Source organism: Musca domestica, unplaced genomic scaffold, assembly GCF_030504385.1.
Source record: "Musca domestica strain aabys unplaced genomic scaffold, Musca_domestica.polishedcontigs.V.1.1 17, whole genome shotgun sequence".
NCBI lineage: Eukaryota > Metazoa > Arthropoda > Insecta > Diptera > Muscidae > Musca > Musca domestica.
This window is the reverse complement of record NW_026712230.1, coordinates 10,458,563-10,481,116: the sequence shown is the minus strand read 5'-3', so window position 1 is coordinate 10,481,116 and position 22,554 is coordinate 10,458,563. Positions and strand designations below refer to the sequence as shown.

Here is a 22,554-nt window from a genome sequence, read left to right as displayed (position 1 = left end):
GTCCCTCTTATGACTTTGTGCAAATTCCAGATGTACTATCAAATAACAACAACTCTTACTTATTGTATGACTCATAACAACAAACTTTACTTTAGTTTTCATTTACTTTAGTACTTTAGTTTTTATTTTAATAAAACTAAATACAGTTTGTAAAAACACTTATTATAGGTACGTACCGGCAAACATTTCTATGCCATATATGGTTTATCTTATTATAAACAAAATGCACACACAAAACATATACTACATATTTGGTCATAAAAACAATAGAAATTATCGCACTTTATTTGTGAAACAATCAAAATTGATAATCAATATCAGTTTTTGGCAAAGAAATGGTAACAAGAAATGTCAAAGATAAGATTATATGCATATATGTATATCAACATTTGGTTTGTGTTTGGAAAAAACTTTCTTTGCTGTGGGAGTTTGCATTGGCCGTAATCCAATGCAATTGTTAGTTGTTAATTGAACGGTAATACAAACGGTCGCTAAAACATGGCCCCGGCACCGAAATACAATATTGCTTTGGATTCAAATTTGCCTGATTGGTTGAAGCAAATAACCTTAGATGCAGCCGTTTCCCAGGCAATCGGTGATGATTTCCTCCGAGTGTCAAGTGTTAAAATTGAGAATGCTTCACAAAGTGGTGAAAATTATTCGTCGTTGATGATGCGTATTAAAGTTGAGGTGGAATTGAAAAGTAAGTGAAATTGTCGGTATCTGAAATCTCTACATTGATACAAAATTATAAAAAAAACACAAAGGTAGAAGAATACAGGTAGTTCCATCAACGCTTGGGAACATTGATATGTCAAAATTTTAAAAATTTGCTGTGAAAATAAGTCGATTTTTATACGTTTTCTTTTACGAAACCAATCGGAGGTTATTATGATATGCTTTTTCAAAAGATTTTAGAAATTTCAATAATTTTTAAAATGCATACGATTTGTAAAAAAAGGTAGATTAGAAAGTAGAAAAATTCAACTCTGTGCTGGAGTCTTATAGTGTCAAATAGACTTTTAAATATACAACAATTGGCTTTGTTTATTTTTAATTTATTTAAACAAAATTCATATTGGGAAAAACCCGCGAAACAAGAATAGAATTTCGGGATTGTTCCACAAGATGGAATCTAAAATAGTAGGACAATACAGTTTTATCACAAAATTGTAGAATTTGTTACAAATTTGCATTTATTTCAAATGATTTCAAATTATTGTATTTTTTAGTCAAGACAATACACGAAAAAAATGTGTATATGTTTTGACAGAATAGGGGCACCAAAAGAAAAAAATTGTATTTTGGAGGTAGATTTGTTCTACCTTCTCTAATTGTGCCTTGTATTTGGGGAGACTGGCTAAAGTCATCGGCTGGCATCTTCGTAGAGGAACGAAGTAGTTTTAGGTCGATTTAGGTCGATTTTTGCCCTAAGCTAATTTGCTCTTTTCCGATGAAACCAGCCGATAACTTAAGCCAGTCAACAAAGCGCTTTATGTATGTTCACCTTTATTTCCAATAAAAATCGCCTGGATTTTCAATTTGAGTAAATCGAACCTCACGTGTGTGGGAATAAAGAATATTGCAAAATTAATAAATGAAACATTTTTTCCACTGAAAACACAAGGGATATAGATGGTACAATAAAAAGGCAAAGTAGAGCTACCAGCTGATTACGATTTTTTTCTAAGTGTGCCCGACTTCTGCCAATTTTGATTGGAAGACGCGCGTCAGTTTTTCCATGGAATTGAAAGATAGAACTGTTTAGATAATATTTTTCAAAGAAAATCCAGATATTTCATTAATTTTTCTTGCTATTTAACTGATTTTAAAAATTGGGAAAAATATTGAATAAATGAAAACAATAAAATAAAAATTTGACAGGGAGCGGGCATAGTCTCAGGGCTGTATTTCTGTAGTTTTACGGAGGTGTTCTACCTCCTTATTGTACCATGGAGATATAGATATATATAGGTGTCATGTGCAATTTTTTTAATCCAAAAATGGTAAAAGTAAAAAGGTAAAATCATTTCAAATAAGCAATCCCATTTCTGCATTTTCTGTAATTTACCTTGTCACATTTCAATACATAAAAACAGGTCCCCATCTCTGATTTGTGTATGTACAATGGATTTATAAATAAAAATTTTGTCAATGAGATGTTGTCAAATGAAAAATTATTGAAAAAATTGTAAACATATGATTGCATGACTTTACCTCCTTGATTCTACCATAAATCCAAACATTTTTAAAGCATTTAATGAATGTAGCGTTTTGTAGGTAGCAAGGAGAATTATCTTGTAATCTAGTAAGGATAGTAGATTACATCTTTTGGGATTAAAAGTTAGCGCTGTGACAGTGCGCCAAGCACTCTGTTCTCGCTGTTTATAATTTTTTCATATTTGTGTTTATAGTATATAGAGATCGGGATATTAGAATTATGCACAATACAAATAATTTTGCAAAAAATCAACAAACTTTATATAGTTGTTATAGATAATTTGGAAGTAGGAGTTCACAAGCTACAGAGTAGATTTTGTATGATTAATACAATCATATCATTTTTCCAGCTATAAAAAACTCACGTGCTTATATTGATCCATTTGTTATCTACTGATAACTGAACATTATCAAATTGTTGTGTTAAACAACTGTCAAAAATGTGGGGGGATTATTCAGTTGTAGCGGCGAGTATTCGCAACACACAGTGCGGGTTTTTCTATATTTCTCATTTTCTAAAACTATTTTTGTAATGCTATTAAAATCAGAGTTACTTTGTTTTCCTAAATCCGAGAATAATCACAAAGATGAAAATGTAAGAAATCTCATAGTACGTTTATATATATGAGGGTTAACCCACTGGATTTGGATTTAAATTGTCATATCCATTACTTTTACTTCAAATAAATCCTCTCAAAGTAGGTTAACCCTACAAAAAGTTCTAACGTAAACATGGCATCACACTGCATTTACATTTTAATCTGGCACAAAAGCAAAAAAAATTACACATTCTTTTAAAATTAATTTTTTTTGATATATTTTTCAATATTTTTGGTATATCAATGTTCGCTGCATTAAGCCAGCCGATAACTTATGTCAAAAAAGCGTTTATGTATTCTCATCTTTAAGGTGGGAATACATAAAGCGCTTATCTGACTGGCTTAAGTCATCGGCTGGCTTCTTCGGAAATGAACAAAGGAGCTTAGGGCTAAAATCGAACTAAGTCAACCTAAAACTCCTTTGTTCATCTACGAAGAAGCCAGCCGATGACTTAAGGCAGCCAAATATGCGCTTTATGTATTTCCACCCTTAGATCTATTAAAGTCCGTGGTTTAAGCAAGGCAAACAAAACAGGTAGACTAAATTACTCTATCTAATATGGCAACCCTTCTTTAAAGTACTCGATCTTGTAATCATGGTACAATAAGTGGGTAGAACAGCGTCGTAGAACCACAGAAATACACAACTGAGGCTATGTCCGCTTCCTGTCAGAATTTCTTTGGTATCATCCTCATTTTTAAATAGTGTTAAATATCCAAAGTACACAAATTTTCGATCCCATAGCAAAACTGGTAAACATCTTTAAAGCTCGCCCCACAATATGTGTTCCGTATCTTAGAAACGCAAATTTTATTTATCTTTTCTTGGGCTTTAACTTATAAATATAGAGTTTTTAAACCCTTCATATTGAGGAAACTTTCTTGGTGCTACCAAGAAAGAAACCGTTTCATTTTCATGAAACGTGATTTTAACATAAAAAATGCATAAATCTACTATCTTCTTTATCTTACAGATGGAAAAGATAAAAACCTATTCCTATTCCTCAAAACTTGCCAAGCCAATGAAGCTATGGCTCAAATATTAGATATATTCCGTATTTTTCCCAAGGAAAATGAAATCTACCACAAAATTTTACCACGCTTCAAACAACTCTATGCCGATGCTGGGAAAACAGTTGAATTTAGTCCGAAGGCGTATAAATTTGATGTAGACGTAGATAAGGACTATGTCCTGCTGGAGGACTTATCCACGAAGAACTATAAAAACGCCAATCGTATTGTCGGTCTTGATATGGACCATATGCATGCCGTCCTTAAGAAAATGGCTGAATATCATGCCGTCTCTGCGTGTTATGTAGAAAAATATGGGTCATATGGTGAAGATTTTAACGTTGGCATGTTTAGTGAGAAGAATCGTGGTATTTTGAACGAATTTAATAAATCAACTGGATTTCTCACCCAACTAAAGAAGTGGCCAAACTGTTCGGCTTACTATGAGAAATTAGCCAACAGCGATGATTATTTGGTTAGTCGTTTGCTAGAGGATCAACGTGTTAATACGGGAGAATTTAATGTCCTCAATCACGGAGATTGTTGGTCCAATAACATCATGTTCCAGTATGATGCCTTTGGAAAAATCAAAGATATGCTGTTTGTCGACTTTGCCTTGGGCAAATATGGTTCACCGGCAAATGATTTATACTATTTCATATTGTCCTCATGTTCGGCTGATATAAAATTGACGAAATTCGATTATTTCATACGCTTCTATTATGGACATTTGGTGGAAAACCTTAAATTGTTGCAGTACGCTCGCCCGCTTCCCAAATTAATAAACATTCACGGAGCATTACTGAAAAATGGATTGGCTGGTAAGAAGATGTGATCTACACGCACACATTAATATAGATAAGCTCGAATAAATCAAATACAATTATCATTATCAATTATTAATTTCTACGAATTTCTCTATCTTTAGAATTTATTATTTGATTATTTTGCTTTTGTTTTCTATTTTTTTTAGCTTATATGATTGCATCCAAAGTTTTGCCAGCAGTCATTTTGGACAAATCAGAAGAATCAAATTTGGAAAACTATACAAATCATAAATCGAAAATGGTATATTCCATGTATAGCAATCCAAAATATGTTAAGCAAATGTTAAATATTCTACCTTGGCTGGACAATCGTGGTCTTTTGGATTGGAAGTGAAACTAGAAATTGTAAAAATAAATGTATTCCAATGAAATATACAACAAATTTGATCAAATCTAAAATAAATCAGTTCCAATTCCAATTGGAAATCATTCTCAGCTACAATTCAGCTTTCTAAGAAATATTTAATGCCATCTAGTGGCAAATAGTTGCAAACTGAGGAAACTTCGCAATAAGGTGTTACTTTAATGGTGGCGTGTACAAATGTGGCATATTACGACATCTGTTATCAGTTAGAAAGTTTTTTTTAATATAAAGGCCAGTTTCTGTTGTCGATATGAATGCGAATAAAAATTAACTCTATTTCAAACATTTTTCATGTTTTATTTTTTGGGAGTTAAATCAAAAGTATAAGAGACAATGTAGCATCATTTTAAATGAGTCATGAACTTATTATGGATGTTTTTTATAATAGTAAAAAATTTTACATTCTTGTAGTTGTGGAAAAGAGCATACGTTTTGTACATCTGCTGATGTAATGCTGCCATTTGTATTGTAACATATTAAAATTTAAAAAATATTTTAAAAATGCAGTATGTGTTTGTAAAGCAATAATTTTTGAAAAAGTTATTTTATAAAATATTTTTGCATAAAAATTTAAAAGCTGTTCTGCCTCCATGCATGGATCCATCTATTCATGGTAGAACTAAGAAGGTAAAGCCATGCAATCATGTTTTTTCAATTTTTTCAAAATTATTCATTTTACATCTTATTGTCAAAATATTTATTCATGAATATATTGTATATACACAGATTAGAGATGGGAACCATGTATGGCACAATTACAGAAGGTAGAACAAAGCTACCCCCATTAATACATTTTTTTCTTTGGGTGCTCTTATTCTGTCATGTACACATTTGGTGCATGTATTGTTTTGAATAAAAAATAAAATAATTTGAAATTATTTCAAATTCAGGTTCCCATCTCTGATTTGTGTATGGGCTTACAAATATACATTTTGACAATGAGATGTTGTCAAATGAATAATTTTGAAAAAATTGTGAACATATGATTGTATAACTTTACCTTCTTAATTCTACCATTGAAAATATTTTGTTTTTATTTTTCAAAACAATGAACACCTACAAAAACACCAGCTAGTAGCTCTGCCTTACCTTTTTATTGTACCATAGAATAAACAATACAATTCATGGTACAATAATAAGATGCGGTACCAGCTGATTACATTTATTTTTCAGATAGGCAATTTTGAAAAATTGCAAACATATGATTGCGTGACTTTACCTTCTTAATTCTACCATGGGCAGAATGTTAAAATTGTTATTGTTATGATATCGAAAGAAATTGCAAAAATATAAGATTCTGGCGTGTTATGGAACAGATCACTTGTTATTATTGCGGCATGGTGTGAATCAAAAAAAGTAAATTATTCTATGTTGATTTATAAAATACGAACCCGAAACATCAACGCAAAGAGAGATAATCATTTTTTGTTTCAATTCAAAGTTTCATATGACCGCGCCGAATTTCGTTATAAGAGCGAACAATGTTGTTAAAATGCTAATGAGAACATGGCAAAACAAATGAACAAGAACAGTTTCAAGTTATCAAAGAGTCGATAACGATGGCAACGTTTATTCGGCCAGGCAAAATCGATTTTGTCATTAGGGCAAAAGTCGACTTATATACCCCTAAGTCGTGAAGTTCGCATAAGCGCATAGTGATGTGAAAAATCTTAATTTCTGCAAATAAGAATATAAACTGTGTTAAAATCAATTAAAAGAACAAAAATTAAAAGTAAATAAAAACGCATTGTTATTTTTATAACATATAAATGCAGATTGTGTGTCAAAACCAAGAAAAGAGTTTGACTTATCAAAAAATAAATTTATAGAAGAAGAAGCAATTCAGCATAGAAGCCAAATTCCTTTCAATTTTTTTGCTATATAGACGCGGAACTTTACAAAAAAAACAAGGTGAGTACAGGCGACAAGGAAAATACATTCTTGCAATGGAGAAACAAAAAGTTTCGAGTTATGCTAATTGACATATTTGCTATTACAACTAAAACATCGATAGTTAATAGAGTGTGCAATTATTCTAATACGCGGGGGAGGGGGTGGCAGAAATGTGCAAAAAAATATTTGTGGTTTAGCGAGTAGCGTTTATTTATTGCAAATATTTTATGTGATTATGTTGGTGTGTGTGTACTTCAAAACATAATCTTGCAATGCTAATTTCTTTACATTATTTGAAGAGTTTTTCTTTATTGTCCTCCCTTTGCCTTTTGGCTGTTCTTTGCCCGTTGTTAGTACAACGGTACACTACAAGTCATCTCGGCATTATGACTTTATGGTTGAGTGATTTTTATTTTATTTTTGTGGTTAATGTTGTGTATTTTTTTTGTTTCATTTTATTTACATACATTCATAGGTGCGTCTTCGTTCGTTTTGGGTAAGGGCGAGTGTGTGTGCGTGTTTAAATTTGTTTGCGCCAATTATATTGTTGTTTTTCCTCCTCCTAACATGTTATTTTTATCAAATTAACGACGTGTTTTCGTTGTTGTTGTAATAAAATTATAGCATACTTCTTGATTTTTTAAGAAAAAATAAATTGTGGATTTTTTTTGTCATCGTTATGTTTGTGTTATTGTTGCTGTTTTTTTTTTGTTGTTTTCTTATTTCAATGTGTGTATTGCCTTCGTTTGTGGTGTTGTTGTCTTTATTTGTACGCCTGCGCCAGCAGAATTAGGGACATAACGAGACCAGTGTTGCATTTTACGAAAACATCCATCGTATGAACACAGCGAAAGTAACAACAGGAACAACAACATCAACTGTGACAGTGGCATCTGCAACAACAAACAATGCAAAAAGATGGCCGCATTTTTTCTCCGTGTCATATTTGTGTTCTTATTTTTTGAGTGGTGCATTAACCTCTGATGCGTGTGTGTGTTTTTTGTTTGTTTTCAAAATGGAAATATATCTGTTTTCTTTTTGGAAGAAATAAATTCCAATTGGATTCTCTTTTGTTATTGTTGGTTATTTTTAGCTAGCCGTTGTATTGTTTCCAATATAAATGCGTTTGAGCAGTGCCATTTTAAAGGAGGGGAAGAAAATAAGTGAAACACGCTTATGACCAGATACTGGTCATTGTGTGACGGGAAACTTCCAATGACATAGGCCTGAGTAATGTTGAATGTGACAATAAGAGCTTTCACTGGCACTATAGCTAACCCACATGAGGTAACACTGTTAATAGGGATATGGAACACTTTTAGTGTAGTAAAAACTCAGAATTTGAAACTTTGAATTTTTTCCAGAGGTAGGTTTTTGTACCCTGATTTTGGAAAACTATTTTTTTGAGGTACGGAGCTGGGCACCCTGTTTTGAGCCGAAAGTCCGTGTTCATACCTTGGTTAGACACGGATCTACTATACCGATATAGATAAGATTTGAAAGCTTATGAAAATACCTAAACAAAAGGTGGGCTTACTTAAAAGGGTTTTATCCCTCTAAAAGAGTTAGGCTCCTCTAAATGTTAAAAAATTACAAATAATAAAATATTTCTATGTTAAATTATAGCTGACAGTCTGGCTTTTCAAATACGGATCCAGAAGAATTAAATTCGGGAACCAGAGAGGTTTAAGAGGTTTTCTCCTCTAGGTATGTCCAATACCGGCTACCGCATATATTTGGTCCTACTTTTTGCGATTTCCACTTTTGGTGGTTTAATCAAAAGTACCGGTCCAAAAATCGATAATTTTGATAAGACCACCATAAGCATAAACATCATCTGGGAAATTAAAAAAATCTGGATTTTTTACTAGAGTTAAGCCGAAGTTTATTTTATAATAAATGGGAAGGGGTGAGCCTTTAAAAACAAAACACAATATCGGGCAAATTGTAGCCACGAACATGTATTTTGCATAACAAGTTCCCAAAGCAGCAGCTTAGTGTAACCGCCGAGAGAAATATGCCACACTAGTCAAGAGGATTTTTCAATGGAATTCCAGATTATTTTCATGCTTTTAAAAGAATCCATCAGTAAAGAAGCGACACATGCCTTGATTTCTTCTGTCAACAGAACTTTACAAACCATAAGTTCCAATAATTATACGAGATCCGACAAGGTGTATCATGGTCCAAGGTGCTTCACGGTGACTAACTATGAAGCTTAATTTTTAAAAAGTCAGTGTTTAGAAGAAATTTGTTTTGTAGTCTGTAACCAGTGATTGGTGGTAGGTTTGGCGGGACAATTAAAGAGGTGCAGCGTTTTGGGTGGAACTGTATTACACGCCGCTTAGACGTTTCACGCATCTTCGTCAATTCGTGTTCAATACGAATTGAGACGACTGAACGTAATTGCGCCAAAACTACTCTGGTCTTCATACGTTCTTCAACTGCAATGGAATTTAGCGGGGACGGTATTCATACTATAATTACTGATCGTATATGTGACTGTATCAGTATGAATGCCACTCAGACCCGCTTTCTACTCGTCTTGATCTAGAGGCACTCTTTTATGGCATATGTCCTTAATATATGTCTGCCTGGGTGAAGGAGTTCTATTCACCATATGATGGTTTGGATGACCCCCACGATAGCACCCAAGCAGGAACTGCAACGAAAGTACATAGTTATCTTGACGTATGGGAAGGACCTTCGCCTGCTCATATAGACGATTTTCACCGCAGCATTCTGGCAGGCCTAAATTTTATCGTAAATCTACATGCTGATGTCATCAATTTGCTGAAGATAGTTTTTTTTTTTGGAGAAGCAATATGGTCCTGAGGCAAAAGATTAATACATTACCAATATTAGAGTTAATGATTTTTCTACTCAGCATTTTATTAATCCAAGGCTTACAAGATAACTAACAGACATTAAAATGTTTCATTGGAAACGGGTAAATTTACAATTTTTTCTATTATTTATTGGAACCCCTTGTTTATACATATAAAGATTAAAACAGACGTTGATACTATCAACTTAAAACACCCAATCCAATACTCAACTTATATATTACTAGTTTATTTGTCTAATTTGACATGTTTCCGATTGCGCTGTATCCCAAGAGACAAGTGAAAAAATTCCCCATGACAAATTTCTATCATTAAAAATCCAAAGAATTTTGCGTTCTTCTACCAGAAATTTACTTTTTCTCTTAACCCAGATTGTTGCTGTTGTTTTTTTTTTTCATTTAGGAGATTAATCGTTGGTCTTGTCTAAATTTTCACACACCCCCACACACCAAATTTAAGCTGTCATATGGAAATCATAAACATATATTTTGTGGCTACAGATGTATGTACAATGGCGGCACATTGTTGTCACCACTATGGCTAATTTAAATTTATAGTAGCATTTCCAATTTGGGCTAATACAAATCACTTTAGTAGCGCTTCTTAGATGGTTTATTTTTATTAGAGATTTAATGACATGTTTTGCAGCGTGTTGTTTTTTATGTTGTTTGTTGCCATTTAAAGTTTCGAGTTAACAAACTTGCAAAACACTTTGTTGAGATTTGATAGTCGCCAATGAAAAAATACACTATGTACAAAAAGTATGTGTATGAAGAAATTTTTAAACATTAAAAAAAATATTTAATACAATGGTGATTTGTAAAACTGATATGTATATGTAGATTAGGTTAGAGGATGCGCGGTTGCATAGCAACCACTCCACTCGGAGACCTGCTGCTCAATTGTGACTGAAAAAATAAGAAAAAAAGAGAGAAAGTAAAAGAAAACGCTTATGTTAAAAAAGGGGTATATCCATGAAGAATTTACCGTGTTGTCTTTAGCTATTTGAGTCTTCCAGCTAGCTGAAGAATAATTGACGGCTCAGTATTGGAGAGTGAAGACAGATCATGCAGAGTTTGCTTACATTGACACAGTAAGTGTTCCGCAGTTTCTATTTCTTCCTCGTCTTGACAAAGCCTAGAATAGCCCGTATCGTCACCCCCCACTTGGACGTCATGGCCCTAATATTACAGTGACCTGTGATTAAGCCTACTACAAGTTTTAGGTCCAATTTAGCCATGGAAATGAGTGAAAAAGATCTCCTTTCGGAGATTATTGGCCATATTTTTGGGGGCAATACGGCCTATTGCATTCTGCCAAGTATGCTGAAATCTTCCATTAGTGTTTGTGTATAATCTGGAAGAAGTGACACGAGGTTTTTTTTACCGAGCTCTCAATCTCTAGAACAGTTGACTCGGAGTCGCTTCTTGCCAATTCATCTGCAGCTTCAGGACCACCATAGATTTGATGGTGGATGAATTTAGCAGTTTCAGGGCCGCTTGAATATCGACATATATAGTCATCAGCAATCTGTTCGATCCATTAGCAATTCTACGGCTTTCTGACAGCAAAGATTTCTGCCTGGAATACGCTACAATCTTTATTGAGCTTGAATGAATTCCGGATATTCAGGCCTTCGCAGAAAACACCTGCACCCGTTCCACTTTCCATTTAGGTATGTGGATGCCAGTCTTTCGAAGTCTAGCTTAGTTCTCCACATAATTCAATATGACCGAATATCCGTAAGATTGACTACGCCATTGACCACGTTGTATCAGTGGACATCTCGCAGCTTGTTCCTCTAGAAATAAACTTAAGGGTGTTAAGTTAAGTAGGGTGCCCAATGCAGATTGAGGTGTGCTTCTAAGTTCACCTGTAATTAAAAGTGATGTCGCTCTTTGTACTTTGCCAATGTTTTTACTGAGGGAAGCCGTCTCCAAGAGATTGCCACCAAACTAAACTACCATAAGTCAGAATAGGACGGACGATTGACTCATATAACCATTTGATGATATACGGTTTCAGTCTCCAGCTCTTCCCTATGGAGTTTTTGCAGGAGTAGAGTGCTATCAAGCATCGTTTAGCGCGTTCCTCGATGTTCCTCCTCCAGTTCAGACGCTGGTCGAAGATGGTGCCGAGATACTTGGCTTCAGACGAACGACTTAATGTGACGCCATCCAGCGATGGTGGTAAAAATTCCGGGAGTTTCCGCTTCCTCGTAAAGAGAACAAGCTCTATTTTAAATGGGTTGACACCAAGCCCATTGCAACGCTCACATCTCCATGGTCTTACAAGAGCTCCCTGCATTAGGTCTGAAATAGTTTGCAAGAATTTCCCAGAATTTCCCTTGAGGAGTGTCCCTGGACACTGATTTCCTGACGGAGCACTCCCTTACGCTTGAGTTGATGGTGATAATAATATCTGCAAGAAGGGTATATTAAATATGTCATTACGTTTGTAACATCTCTAAATATTCATAGAAGACTCCAGGATGGTAGGTGCTGAAAATGATATAAATTGTATTGGTCTACGTTTTTCGTATAGTTCCTTATAACGGTATCTCCCGATATTCGGTATTTTCATTTCATTTATTTAATACAATTCAATATAAATATGCCAACATGATGTTGTTTTTTAGCTACATTTCCACGGAATTTTTCCAAATTTGGTATTTATAGTTTGTAATAGGTATACCTCCTGTGAGTCTATATAGGTCGACGTTTTTCTATAGTACGCATATAACGGTACCACCCGATATTCGACATTTTGATCATTCTAGCCACATTTCCCTTTAAATTGTTCCATATTTTGTTCCATACATTGACTGTATATGCTCACGTTTTCTTATAGCCCCCATATAGCGGTAACTCCTGATATTCGGTATTTTGGAGATTTAGGCGACATTATGTATTGGATTCTATATAACGGTACCGCCCGATATTCAATATTTCGAAATTTTTTACTGAATTCTCCACCTATCTTACTGTTAATTATTTCGTGGATGTAGATTGAAGATTTTATTTTTAAAAATCAAAATTGGAGTCATTACAGCTTGTGTATAGCCTTTTTTGAAAACCAGAATTGCCAGTAATTTTTGTTTTTAAGGTTTTAGAGCACTAAATTACTCAGAGTATATTTTTTAAAATGGTTTAAAGTTTTGGTCAGGAGATACCTTTAGTAAATCTATAGATGATAATCCCTTAATTAACAGAAGAATATTAGAGTTTCTATCCTTTTCCGCCTACCAATAGCCACCCTCTCCTCTTTGTTAACATGCAAAATATGCCCAGCGTGTTTTTACCTCTTCTTAATGGAGAAGTGCTCTAAAAAGCAGCTCATGTTGTCAGCAAGGATGCGGCTCTTTAAACGGTGGGTTAATTTGAACATAAGCTATCTGGACTTAATCGTATGCTACCAGACGAGGAACCTATTGATTGGAATTGGAGAGACTTTTGTAATGTTCACCCAAGGTGCAACTTGTGATCTGAGCCTCCAGTTTTTCCCATTTCGATATTACTTGAATTGAGTGCAATGAGACCTTTTTTTTGTGCGCTCCTTGATGTTCCTTCTCCCAAGTAATTACTGGCTCAGGATCCTTCCGAGATATTTGGAACTCAAGGAAAGAACCAGTTTCACTCCATCCAGGTTAAAGGATGCGTGGCTGTTTAAACAACCACCCCCCTTGGTGGAGTATAATAAAGGGGGAAATAAGGATATATAGAAGAAGGGAAGAATTAGAAGATAGAAACTAAGGAATTTGTGAGACTGTATCCACGTTGCGATCAGCGTGTAATTAAAAAGTAACTGCTGGCTCGGTTTCAGAGAAAGAGCAGAAGTCGGTCAGAATTTGCTTACCCAGCCTCTGTGTGGCTCAGTGGCAGAGTAAGTGCTCCACCGTCTCTGTTTCCTCCTCGTCCTGACAAAGCCTGTAGGATTTGGTGTCGTCGCCCCCTCCCCACTTTGAAGTCATGGGTCCTATGTTGCAGTGATCTGTAATTAGACCCATCATAAGCTTTAGGCCAGATTTCGTCAATGAGATGAGTGACGTAGATCTCCATTCGGGGATCACCGGCCATATTTACTTGGAAATATTACATCCCCTTCCAATCAGCCAGTTCTGATTGAATCTCCCAACATAGTGCTTGTGTAATACTTGGAAGAAGTGAGATATGGTGGCTTTCCTGAGCTATCGATCTCTAGTTCTACTAACTCAGATCCGCTTCTGGCCAATTCATCTGCCAGATATGTTACAATAACCAGGGTCCCAAAAAAGTTTGACAGGCGACTGAAAGAGCATTTCTGCATTCCATAATAGCCACAGATTTGATTGTAACAGAATTAAGAGTCTTCAAGGCTGCCTGACTACGACATATATAGTCACCCGTCCATTCAATTTATTGATTCTGTTTTCTATCAGCTCTATGGCTTTCCTGATAGCACAGATTTATGTCTAAAAACGCTGCAGTCGTTGTTTAATAAAAAGGATCTCCGGATATTCAAGCATTCACAGAAGACCCCAGCTCCCGTGAATAGTTCATCGTCATATCTAAATTTATTCAAAGTTGGTCGAAATTTACTAGTATTTTATTGATCGCCAGAACAAGGCGCACCTCTGATGAGTTTTTTAGCATTCGGTCAATCTGTTTAATCTGAATAGATTAAGAGCAGATGTATTGTGGATCGCTATCATATTAACATTATTGAAAGCCCCCTCTATATCGAGGAAAGCTGTCAATATAAAGCTGAAGTTTTCCATATTGTTCTCCATGAATCCGACAAATTCGTGTAAGACGGTCTCTACTGACCAACCTTTGCCATAAGGGTCCGTAGTCTGATTTCTAAATTTTTACAAGAAATTTAGGAATCTTATGTCAAGTAACACCCAATATGGAACTGTGCCAACCAACACCCTTCAGAACGAATAGAATCAGGCGGGAACGTTGAAAAATTACAGAAAGTTCCATAAATATGTTATATTCAGCTTGGCTTTGCTTCTTTTTTTCGTACATTTTTGTTTATTATAATTTATGGGCTGTAGTATGTCATTTTGGCATTCGGTGTTTTGTTTATGGCATGCGCTGGTGCTGTTTCTGTTGTTTACCACTGCAGCTGCTGTCGCAGCAGCATTTTTATGGTACCCAAATAAGCAAATACTTTTGTTGTTGTTGACATTGAACCAAATTCTCTTCTCCATATTTTGTTGCATGACTTGCATTTGCTGTGACTGGTTTTGGCTTTATTTTGTGTGTACATTTATCTCCGATTCTGGTGTTGGGTTACAACCTGACAATGCATCATGGATGCAGCAGCCTGCAGTCAACCTCATTGTTTTGCCTGCACCAAAACGAGGAGATACCACCATTGTCTTGGCCATAGAATCACAAATACAACCTGAGAAGATTTGTAACATAGTTTCTACACTTCTTTACAGCAGCAGCAACACCAGTAGCTGGTTGTTTATATTGTTCATGACTTTTTGTTTTAAAGATTTGCAGTCAAGTGGGTTACAAATGCCACCATTTAGAGCTAACTTCACCATTAGTATTGTGTTGTATTCGTTTATTATTACTGCCTTATTTGGAGTTCAACTTGATCGTTAAACAAAACAAATGGCAACAACACAACAATCCATATTTAGTAGATTTTCCCACACTACCCAAAGCTGCCTACCTACCTACTTGTCAGCAGCAGTCTGTCAGTCAGTCATTTGGTCAACTCTCACATTCACACTTAAGTAGATAACACGCTCTACATTTTGGATTCTGTCGGCCACATTAACTTCAGTACCGCCTCTTTGTTTTCATTTGTTTGTAAACTTGAGATCAACCTACCGACGGCGGCGGGCTATGAATGAATTCCATTATAAAAGCTATTCTCGTTGTTAGGTGGGTAAACTCCAAGCAAAATATTACGTAAAATCGTAACGTAATCAAAAAAAAAAAGAAAGAAGAATGTGAGAAATAAATACCCAAGACATTGTTCATTTCGTTGCTTATAGAATGGAATAAATATTGTTGTTCTTGCTTCCTTTTTTGTAAGCTTTAAATATGAATGAGCTGAGCTTTAGACTCTGCCTCAAGTTCTATGGCATGGCGGTAGAGTTTATTAGCACCTTATCTTTGTGTTTTGTTTTCTATGGAATGTTTGAATTTTTTTTTCAAAATAGTAATCTGAAAATTCAAAAGGTTTTGATGATATCTTCGGGGTAGGCTCGGCCAGTTTGACATGGATTTTCCACATGTAGTTTCCTTTTGCCAGTCCTCTCGAAGAGGAATTTTCGGAATTCTCCAATTTCGGTCAGCCCAGATATTACTCTACCGCGTATATCATTAACGGGTGGCTTTTAGTCTCAGATAGCTTTTGGGTATAGTTTCATTTGCAATAAGCATATTGCAGCATGTCAAAGTTCGGTCTGTGGAGAGTGTCTTACAAAATTGTCGGATACATTAAGAATAATATTGAAAACTCCAGCTTAACATTGGCAGCTGTTCTCCATACAGTGGGGGCTTTAAACAATGTGAAGACCGGGCGATCCATAACGCTGTCTATGCCCTTTGTATATCCTCTATTCTGGTTGAATTGATAGAATGCCACAATGCAGGATAGTTATTTCGAGCTTAGGAGAGAGTTACATTAGGAAAACAGCAGAGGTACACCGCTGGGAGGACTTCTCATGTTATCAAACAAGGGACATAGAATATTTAGTAGGTGGTAAATAGAAACTCTGAAGATCTTCAGGACATAGATCCCATGAACATCTACAAGTTTACTAAAAGCATTCCCTGGCTAGACAGACTATACTTCTCTCCACAAGCCCTTTCTTTTCTTTCTCGGTTCTGTCTCTTTCCTATCACAAACAACATAATTCTTCCAAAGGTCTCCGGGCAAGGCAGACGCCATGTACCTGCGAATCCAGGAGATGATGAAGCCGTGAGGCTTAATAAATCTCTATGATCAGGTCTCGGTCCCTTTTAATATTGAGATTTTGGAGGTTTCTTTGGTTATACTTTCGACTTGGGTCTGCTGGGGCATCAGAAGAAAACCTGGTCTCAATCTTCTTGCTGATGGTCGGAGTGGAAGTCGCAGATGCGGCAAATAGACCTGATCTAGCTATGAGCTTCGAGTGTGACTCTTTATAGATTCCGTTTTCTTTGCCTCTTAGATTTGGTTGGATCGATACTCTCAGGGTAGTAGGATAGCTGTAAGGGGCCCTTCTAACCAAATCAACTACGTCGATAGAATTTTGCCGCTAGTCGATAGAACTTTGCCGGTTTAACACGATGCTTGTCCCCACTTGATCTTTTCCAGCGCGACTTGCCTCGTTGTGATGGAGAGGGATAACGTTATGCTCAATTCTTGATCGGAGAGAGGAATCGTTGCAAAAAACAGAAGGAAAATTAGAGATGACCCCCCAGAATTGCAATTATGTATTTACGAATTACCTTTTCCTTTTTGGGTGTAGCTTTCGTAGACTGTACTTTCCGACCCATTGAGTTATAAGAAATTAGAAAAGTCTGCTTATTTCGGACGAATTTAACATTTTGACCACACTAGGACCTTGATGAAGTTATTGTTAAGAATTGCTTGTTCCTCCAAGTGTACATCCGGGAACCAATTTTGATTCAAACACTTTTTACCTCTTGACAAAGATCGATTTTCTGTAATGTGAAATCTCCAATACCCTGGACTATGTTTATTGCCTTTCAAGACTCTCTGTGTACTGAGAATATAACGTCATAAATCATATAAGCATTGATCTACGGTTTCCACCTAACGTCCATTAGATTAAGCAATATTTGCTAAAAATTAATCACATTTTGAAAATTCAAAACCGTCGGAACATTGATTTTCACATTATGTGTTAATAATTCGCCAAATTTATAAGTGTTCTTTAATATACATGTGTTTTTGTATATATTTATAAAATATTTCTAATTATTTAATTTTCTTTTGTAATTGCAGGTAAGCAGAATTTATAATTTCCCAGAATACATTTGGGGTAAATATGTATACATTTACATATATGTGTATATGCACATACGCGAACCGTCTAGAGTTTGTAAAACATGCCGCTGACTCATCTTTCTTCTTCTACAAATGAATGCATAAATGAATGTAAATTGAACAAAGAGAAAACGACAACGAAAACAAAAATAACAAACAAGTGGACAAAAAATTAACATGGAAATGTTTGTTTTAAGCATTGCGGCGGAGGCTTTAGTTCTCTGGCTGGCGACATCAGCATACATAGGTGACAATATAATGACATGGACCAACACCGAAAACGAGTGCTAAATGGCATCATAAAAAAACAAAACAAATCTGTTTAAATATCAACCAAAGGCAAATCCGTGTCATAACTATTTAAACATGACTTTATGTTTTGCCGTTGGCGGCTTTAAGATTTAAGCTCACATAGCATTTCGACAGAATAACGGACGCAACCAGTCATTGCAATTAATCATTTGGGATTATATATAATTTTATGAGTTTCTGTTTTTTAATGTGCAGTTTTGTGTTTATAATTTTTGGAAAATATTTAAATTTTTGTAAGTTAGTTAAAATAATGGATGCTGTGGCGTGGTTGACTGTATCAAATGCCATTGATGGGTCAAGGGCTACCATTGACCTATCAAAGGCATCCTTGCCTGGCTTCTGTAGCGGCACCATCCGCCCATTTTCCAAGCTAGGGGAACGATGTGGGTGGTTAGCTATAGGTTGAGAACTTTTCACAGATACTCAATTCCCGCCGTTACCATTGAGTTTCCGTCTGTGCCTGTCTATTCACACTTGAAACATCACCCGTCGTAAACGGTGGTGGTGCCTCCTCGGCTGGAAGAGATCTGATACGATGTAGTACACTTCGTTTCGCCCTCTTGCTTAAGGGGTGCCCGATAAATTGTGGGTTAAAATATTCAGGGCACCTCTTCGGATCAGTTACCTACCGTTCCATCGTTTAAAGTGACTGAGGTTCTACCTTTCTCTTTTCCTGCGTTCGAGAGCGATTTAACCGTTACCTTCGGCTTAGTCATATCGATTCCGATGTTGCAACACTTTGGATGGCCTAGCCACTTTTATCTCTTATGCTCGTAATGTACCAACCGGTTGACTTCCACTGTCAATTTACTGATACTGGGATCATTAGGGTTGGAACAACGCAGAACTATGCTGGAAAATTTGGTCTTATTCCGGGTATTCGATCGGCAGGTTTAAAGCGAGCTGAAACAGCTTTCACGATGTTTTAGAAAATCGTTTCTGCTACCTGAACATCAGAATTTTGAGCAGTTCTCTGAAGAGACGGTTGATTTACTGACCAGTGAGCTTTGCTATGGGCAAGGAAAGTGCGACGTTCAGACTTAACTATATGACGGGTGGCACTCTCCTCTTATTCCGTTGGGAATAACCGTGCAAAATGTAGATCAATCAATCTACTCTGCAAACGCTGGTCCCTTTTGGCCATTACCTAGGACGGAATGCCACAACTCATTGGAATCCTCTAGTACCTGGCGATTATTGTCTACCAACAGCGGGCTAATATATACATATTAACAACATCTACCTCAACAGTTCCACACTTAACTGCTACCCCACACATGGAAACTAGCTCAAGCGAGATGGGTCTATATTGAACAGAATGGTCTAACCGGAACGCTAATCCCCCAACCCCACTTCTGGTGCGATCATCCATCAGTACGTTTTAATCATAACAGCGTTGTAGGCTGTACTATTCATTGAGTTTGGTTTCCTGTACTCGAAGTCCGTCGCTATTAACTTGCAGGAAAGTATAGGTTGCAGTTCTGGATACTGCGGTGGAGTTCCATACTCCTACGAAGACTCAGATGAGGAAGACAAAGACTGCAACCGACTTATTCCGGAACAATTTCTGAAGTGCACCCGTTTTTGTTCATCCATTACATCGCACCGAAACAGATCTGTGGTGGAAGACGTTCTGACAAATACCTAGCAAAGCCAAGGTACATCGATCCCGACATCGACCAAAAGAATCCGGAGCAAGCAATCCGGAATATGCTGCTCCAAAACAGAAAAATTAACAAACACTGAAACTAGGATATTGTTGATTCGGGTCAATCCGATATCGTAGAAGCCGCTGGCGAGGGATTGATGCTATTTCGTAACTTTATTCATCGTATTATTAAGGCAATCGCAGCTAATTCAAAAGAAAAAACGGCTTTGCTCCCCGAAGGCATGGTATAGCTCTTTAGACGCTTTCCTCACAAAGTATTCAACAAAAATCAGAAAATACATAGCTTTTACTTAAAATATTGTGAACAACAGCTTTGTTTTACGGTTCATATGAAGGTTTCGTTGGTGTTGACATATTACCAAAATGTTAAATTTTTCTCATGTTAAAGAACACTATTTTTTCATATTCATAGTCTTTTTTATTGGACTATTAAATGTTTCTGATAAACAACGAGATAATCACAAATAAACAAAAAAAAAAAAAAAAAAAAAAAAACACTGTTAAAGTATTTGCACATGGAAACAGTCAGTCATATTTGTCACGCCTTGTCGCCATTGCTTTGAAGAAGCATAAGTAAAAACTATTTTTAAAGATTTAATAACACATCAAAATAGATAAAATATTAAACTAATATTTCAGGGTTAACAACAAATTATAAATTAAGCTTATAATTTTGATAATCGAATAAAACAATGTGTGTCTTCAGTTTTCTGTTTTTTTTTTTGCGGAATCCAAATCAAACAACTATTTGTATCGGCGGCAATATCATAAACTGGTTTCACAGAAAAAAAACTGGATAACATCTTCTTTTTACCAAGAAGCAAGAAGAAAAAAGAAGTGATGTTACCTGGCCGAGATGATTCAAAACAATAAATGTATTTTTTTTAATCAAACGAAAAATGGCAAGTGTGGGGAAGGGGGTTTTTGGATACCAATCAACTGCGACAGCTGCTGGTTAGTTGAAGGCAAACTGTAGATAAATAACCAAAAAGCAAAGAATCTGCAATAAAGTGCTATTTGTTATTTATTACGGGGATATAACGGTTAAACAAAAACAAAAATTAAGATTTCAATATCCATTTTTTGTATTACTGCCGCTCCCTACCTTTTTGAGATAAGAAACAGACTTTGCCATGAGAATGCCATTTATTTTTCTCATAACAACAAACAAACAGAAAAAAATTAATTCAAACAAACTAGATTTTTAATTAGCTCCCTCCATTACCAACTCTGCTGTGGTCTTCCGAATACCGACCTATCTTCCCAACAAAAATAGAAACACATTTGCATATGAAAACCGTCAGATTGGAATCTGTTTAACACTTCTTTTATGCCGAAAAATTAGCAATTCCCATCAACATCATCATATTTTTTTTTATTTGACATAGGCAGGGCTTGGCGTTTCTTGTCTTGTCTTTGCTCGTCATTTTATGCTCTATTTAACAAGACATCATCACAGTGTGTCTTACTTTTCACGGGCATAAAATGTGAACTGCTTCTGGCTGTCTATCTCTCCAGCTATCACCAATGATAACAAATTCAAAAAATTCGTTATCTATTTTATGCGACATTTAAGATTCGTTTTATTCGAAATGCTTTGCAGAAAATCATAAACATTTTAACGACTTGACACGGTGGTGGAGCATAAACAAATATTTATAATATCGGGAAGTATCATTCAAAATCGTTATGTTGCAACTGAGAAGAAGAAAATAACTATTTCCGACGGTACGTCTTGACCGCCGGCCAAATGGAAAAACAATAGTCGGTAATCATTTGTTATATAAATATTTTCACAATTAAAAGAGAGAGAGAGAGAGAGAGAGAGAGAGAGAGATTTTTAGCTAGTAGTACTTTTTAAATAGCTTGGCCACACCGGTTTCGAATTGGTGAAATATTAGATGGGTTTTTCATCCCCGGAGGTACAAGAAGTTTTTCTTTCACATCGATGATTACTAATTTTTATTCCAGAGACTTTAATAAAAAGAATGAGATTGGTGTAGAAAAATCAATAAAGAACCAAAATAGTCAGAAGAACGAAGGCAGCGAGCAAAGAAAAATAGGATCGAAGTGCATATTGTCAAATGATCTGGAGAGTTTACTTTTTGCTGAGTATAGACAGTAGAGAGATGTGTTCTTGGACTAAAACGTTGTCTACAAATCCCCTGGGAGCCTACGTTCGCTTGTCTCGGACCGTAGGGAGAAAACCTTCTTGTCCGAATATTTTCTCTACAGCTATCCTTGGAACCTACATTCGCACAGCTCAACCTGTAGCCAGCTTATCTAAGTAATTTCTCTTCAACACTCTCTGGATAATCTCTCAGCCCGTAATTCTTTTAGAGATTTCCTGGAAGCATCGGTGCATCCAGCCACCTCGGTACATTGCCACTTTGTTGGCATATTGACACTCTTTTGGCCGCTATAGAGCAAAACGCATAAAAAAGGTAATCTGTCAACTCGGGTTGACATCTCTGACAACATCAAAATAAATGGTATTTTATATTTATATTAAAACTAATCCTTCTTGGTTTTTATTATCTTTCTATTTCTTACGCCACCTTACACGGAGAGAAATGTTTGTTTCTGTTAAGCCGAATTGTAGCTAGCGCTCAAACACGAACTACCGTTAAAATCAGACAAGACAATAAAAATCAACAGACCCCTTGCTTTCGTTTTTATATTCTCAGCCATATGGCTACAGAGGGTATATAAAATTTAATACGGCCAAAACGTGCCTCCTCGAAATAACGGTTTTAGAGCTTAGGTCTCTTTGGATCAAATCCGTTTTAGAACATTTGGAGTCGATTTA

At 35.8% G+C, this 22,554-nt stretch overlaps 2 protein-coding genes and 1 long non-coding RNA gene across 5 annotated transcripts in view; 2 read left to right on the top strand and 1 right to left on the bottom strand.

Moving 5' to 3' along the window:
* Positions 1–453: 453 nt before the first annotated feature.
* On the top strand, positions 454–5,099 carry LOC101891164 (uncharacterized). Its single transcript, XM_005178340.4, has 3 exons — positions 454–703; positions 3,794–4,651; positions 4,804–5,099. The coding sequence occupies exons 1-3, from the start codon at positions 499–501 to the stop codon at positions 4,989–4,991; spliced, it is 1,251 nt and encodes a 416-aa protein (XP_005178397.2). The 5' UTR covers positions 454–498; the 3' UTR covers positions 4,992–5,099.
* Positions 5,100–6,631: 1,532 nt separating this feature from the next.
* LOC131801639 (heterogeneous nuclear ribonucleoprotein K-like) overlaps positions 6,632–22,554 on the top strand; it is a 60,106-nt gene continuing 44,183 nt past the window's right edge. The window contains exon 1 of one of the 3 annotated variants that reach the window (XR_009341884.1): positions 6,632–6,932. The gene's annotated coding sequence lies outside the window, so the exon portion shown is untranslated. Of the gene's footprint in view, positions 6,933–7,381; positions 7,411–8,066; positions 8,202–22,554 lie in introns of those variants that run through there. The other 2 variants (XR_009341888.1, XR_009341886.1) reach the window with 2 other exon arrangements.
* Positions 8,224–13,607, bottom strand: LOC131801640 (uncharacterized). Its single transcript, XR_009341889.1, has 3 exons — positions 11,634–13,607; positions 10,748–11,572; positions 8,224–10,668 (listed from the first exon to the last, which is right to left on the bottom strand). It is a non-coding gene; the product is annotated as an uncharacterized LOC131801640 (long non-coding RNA).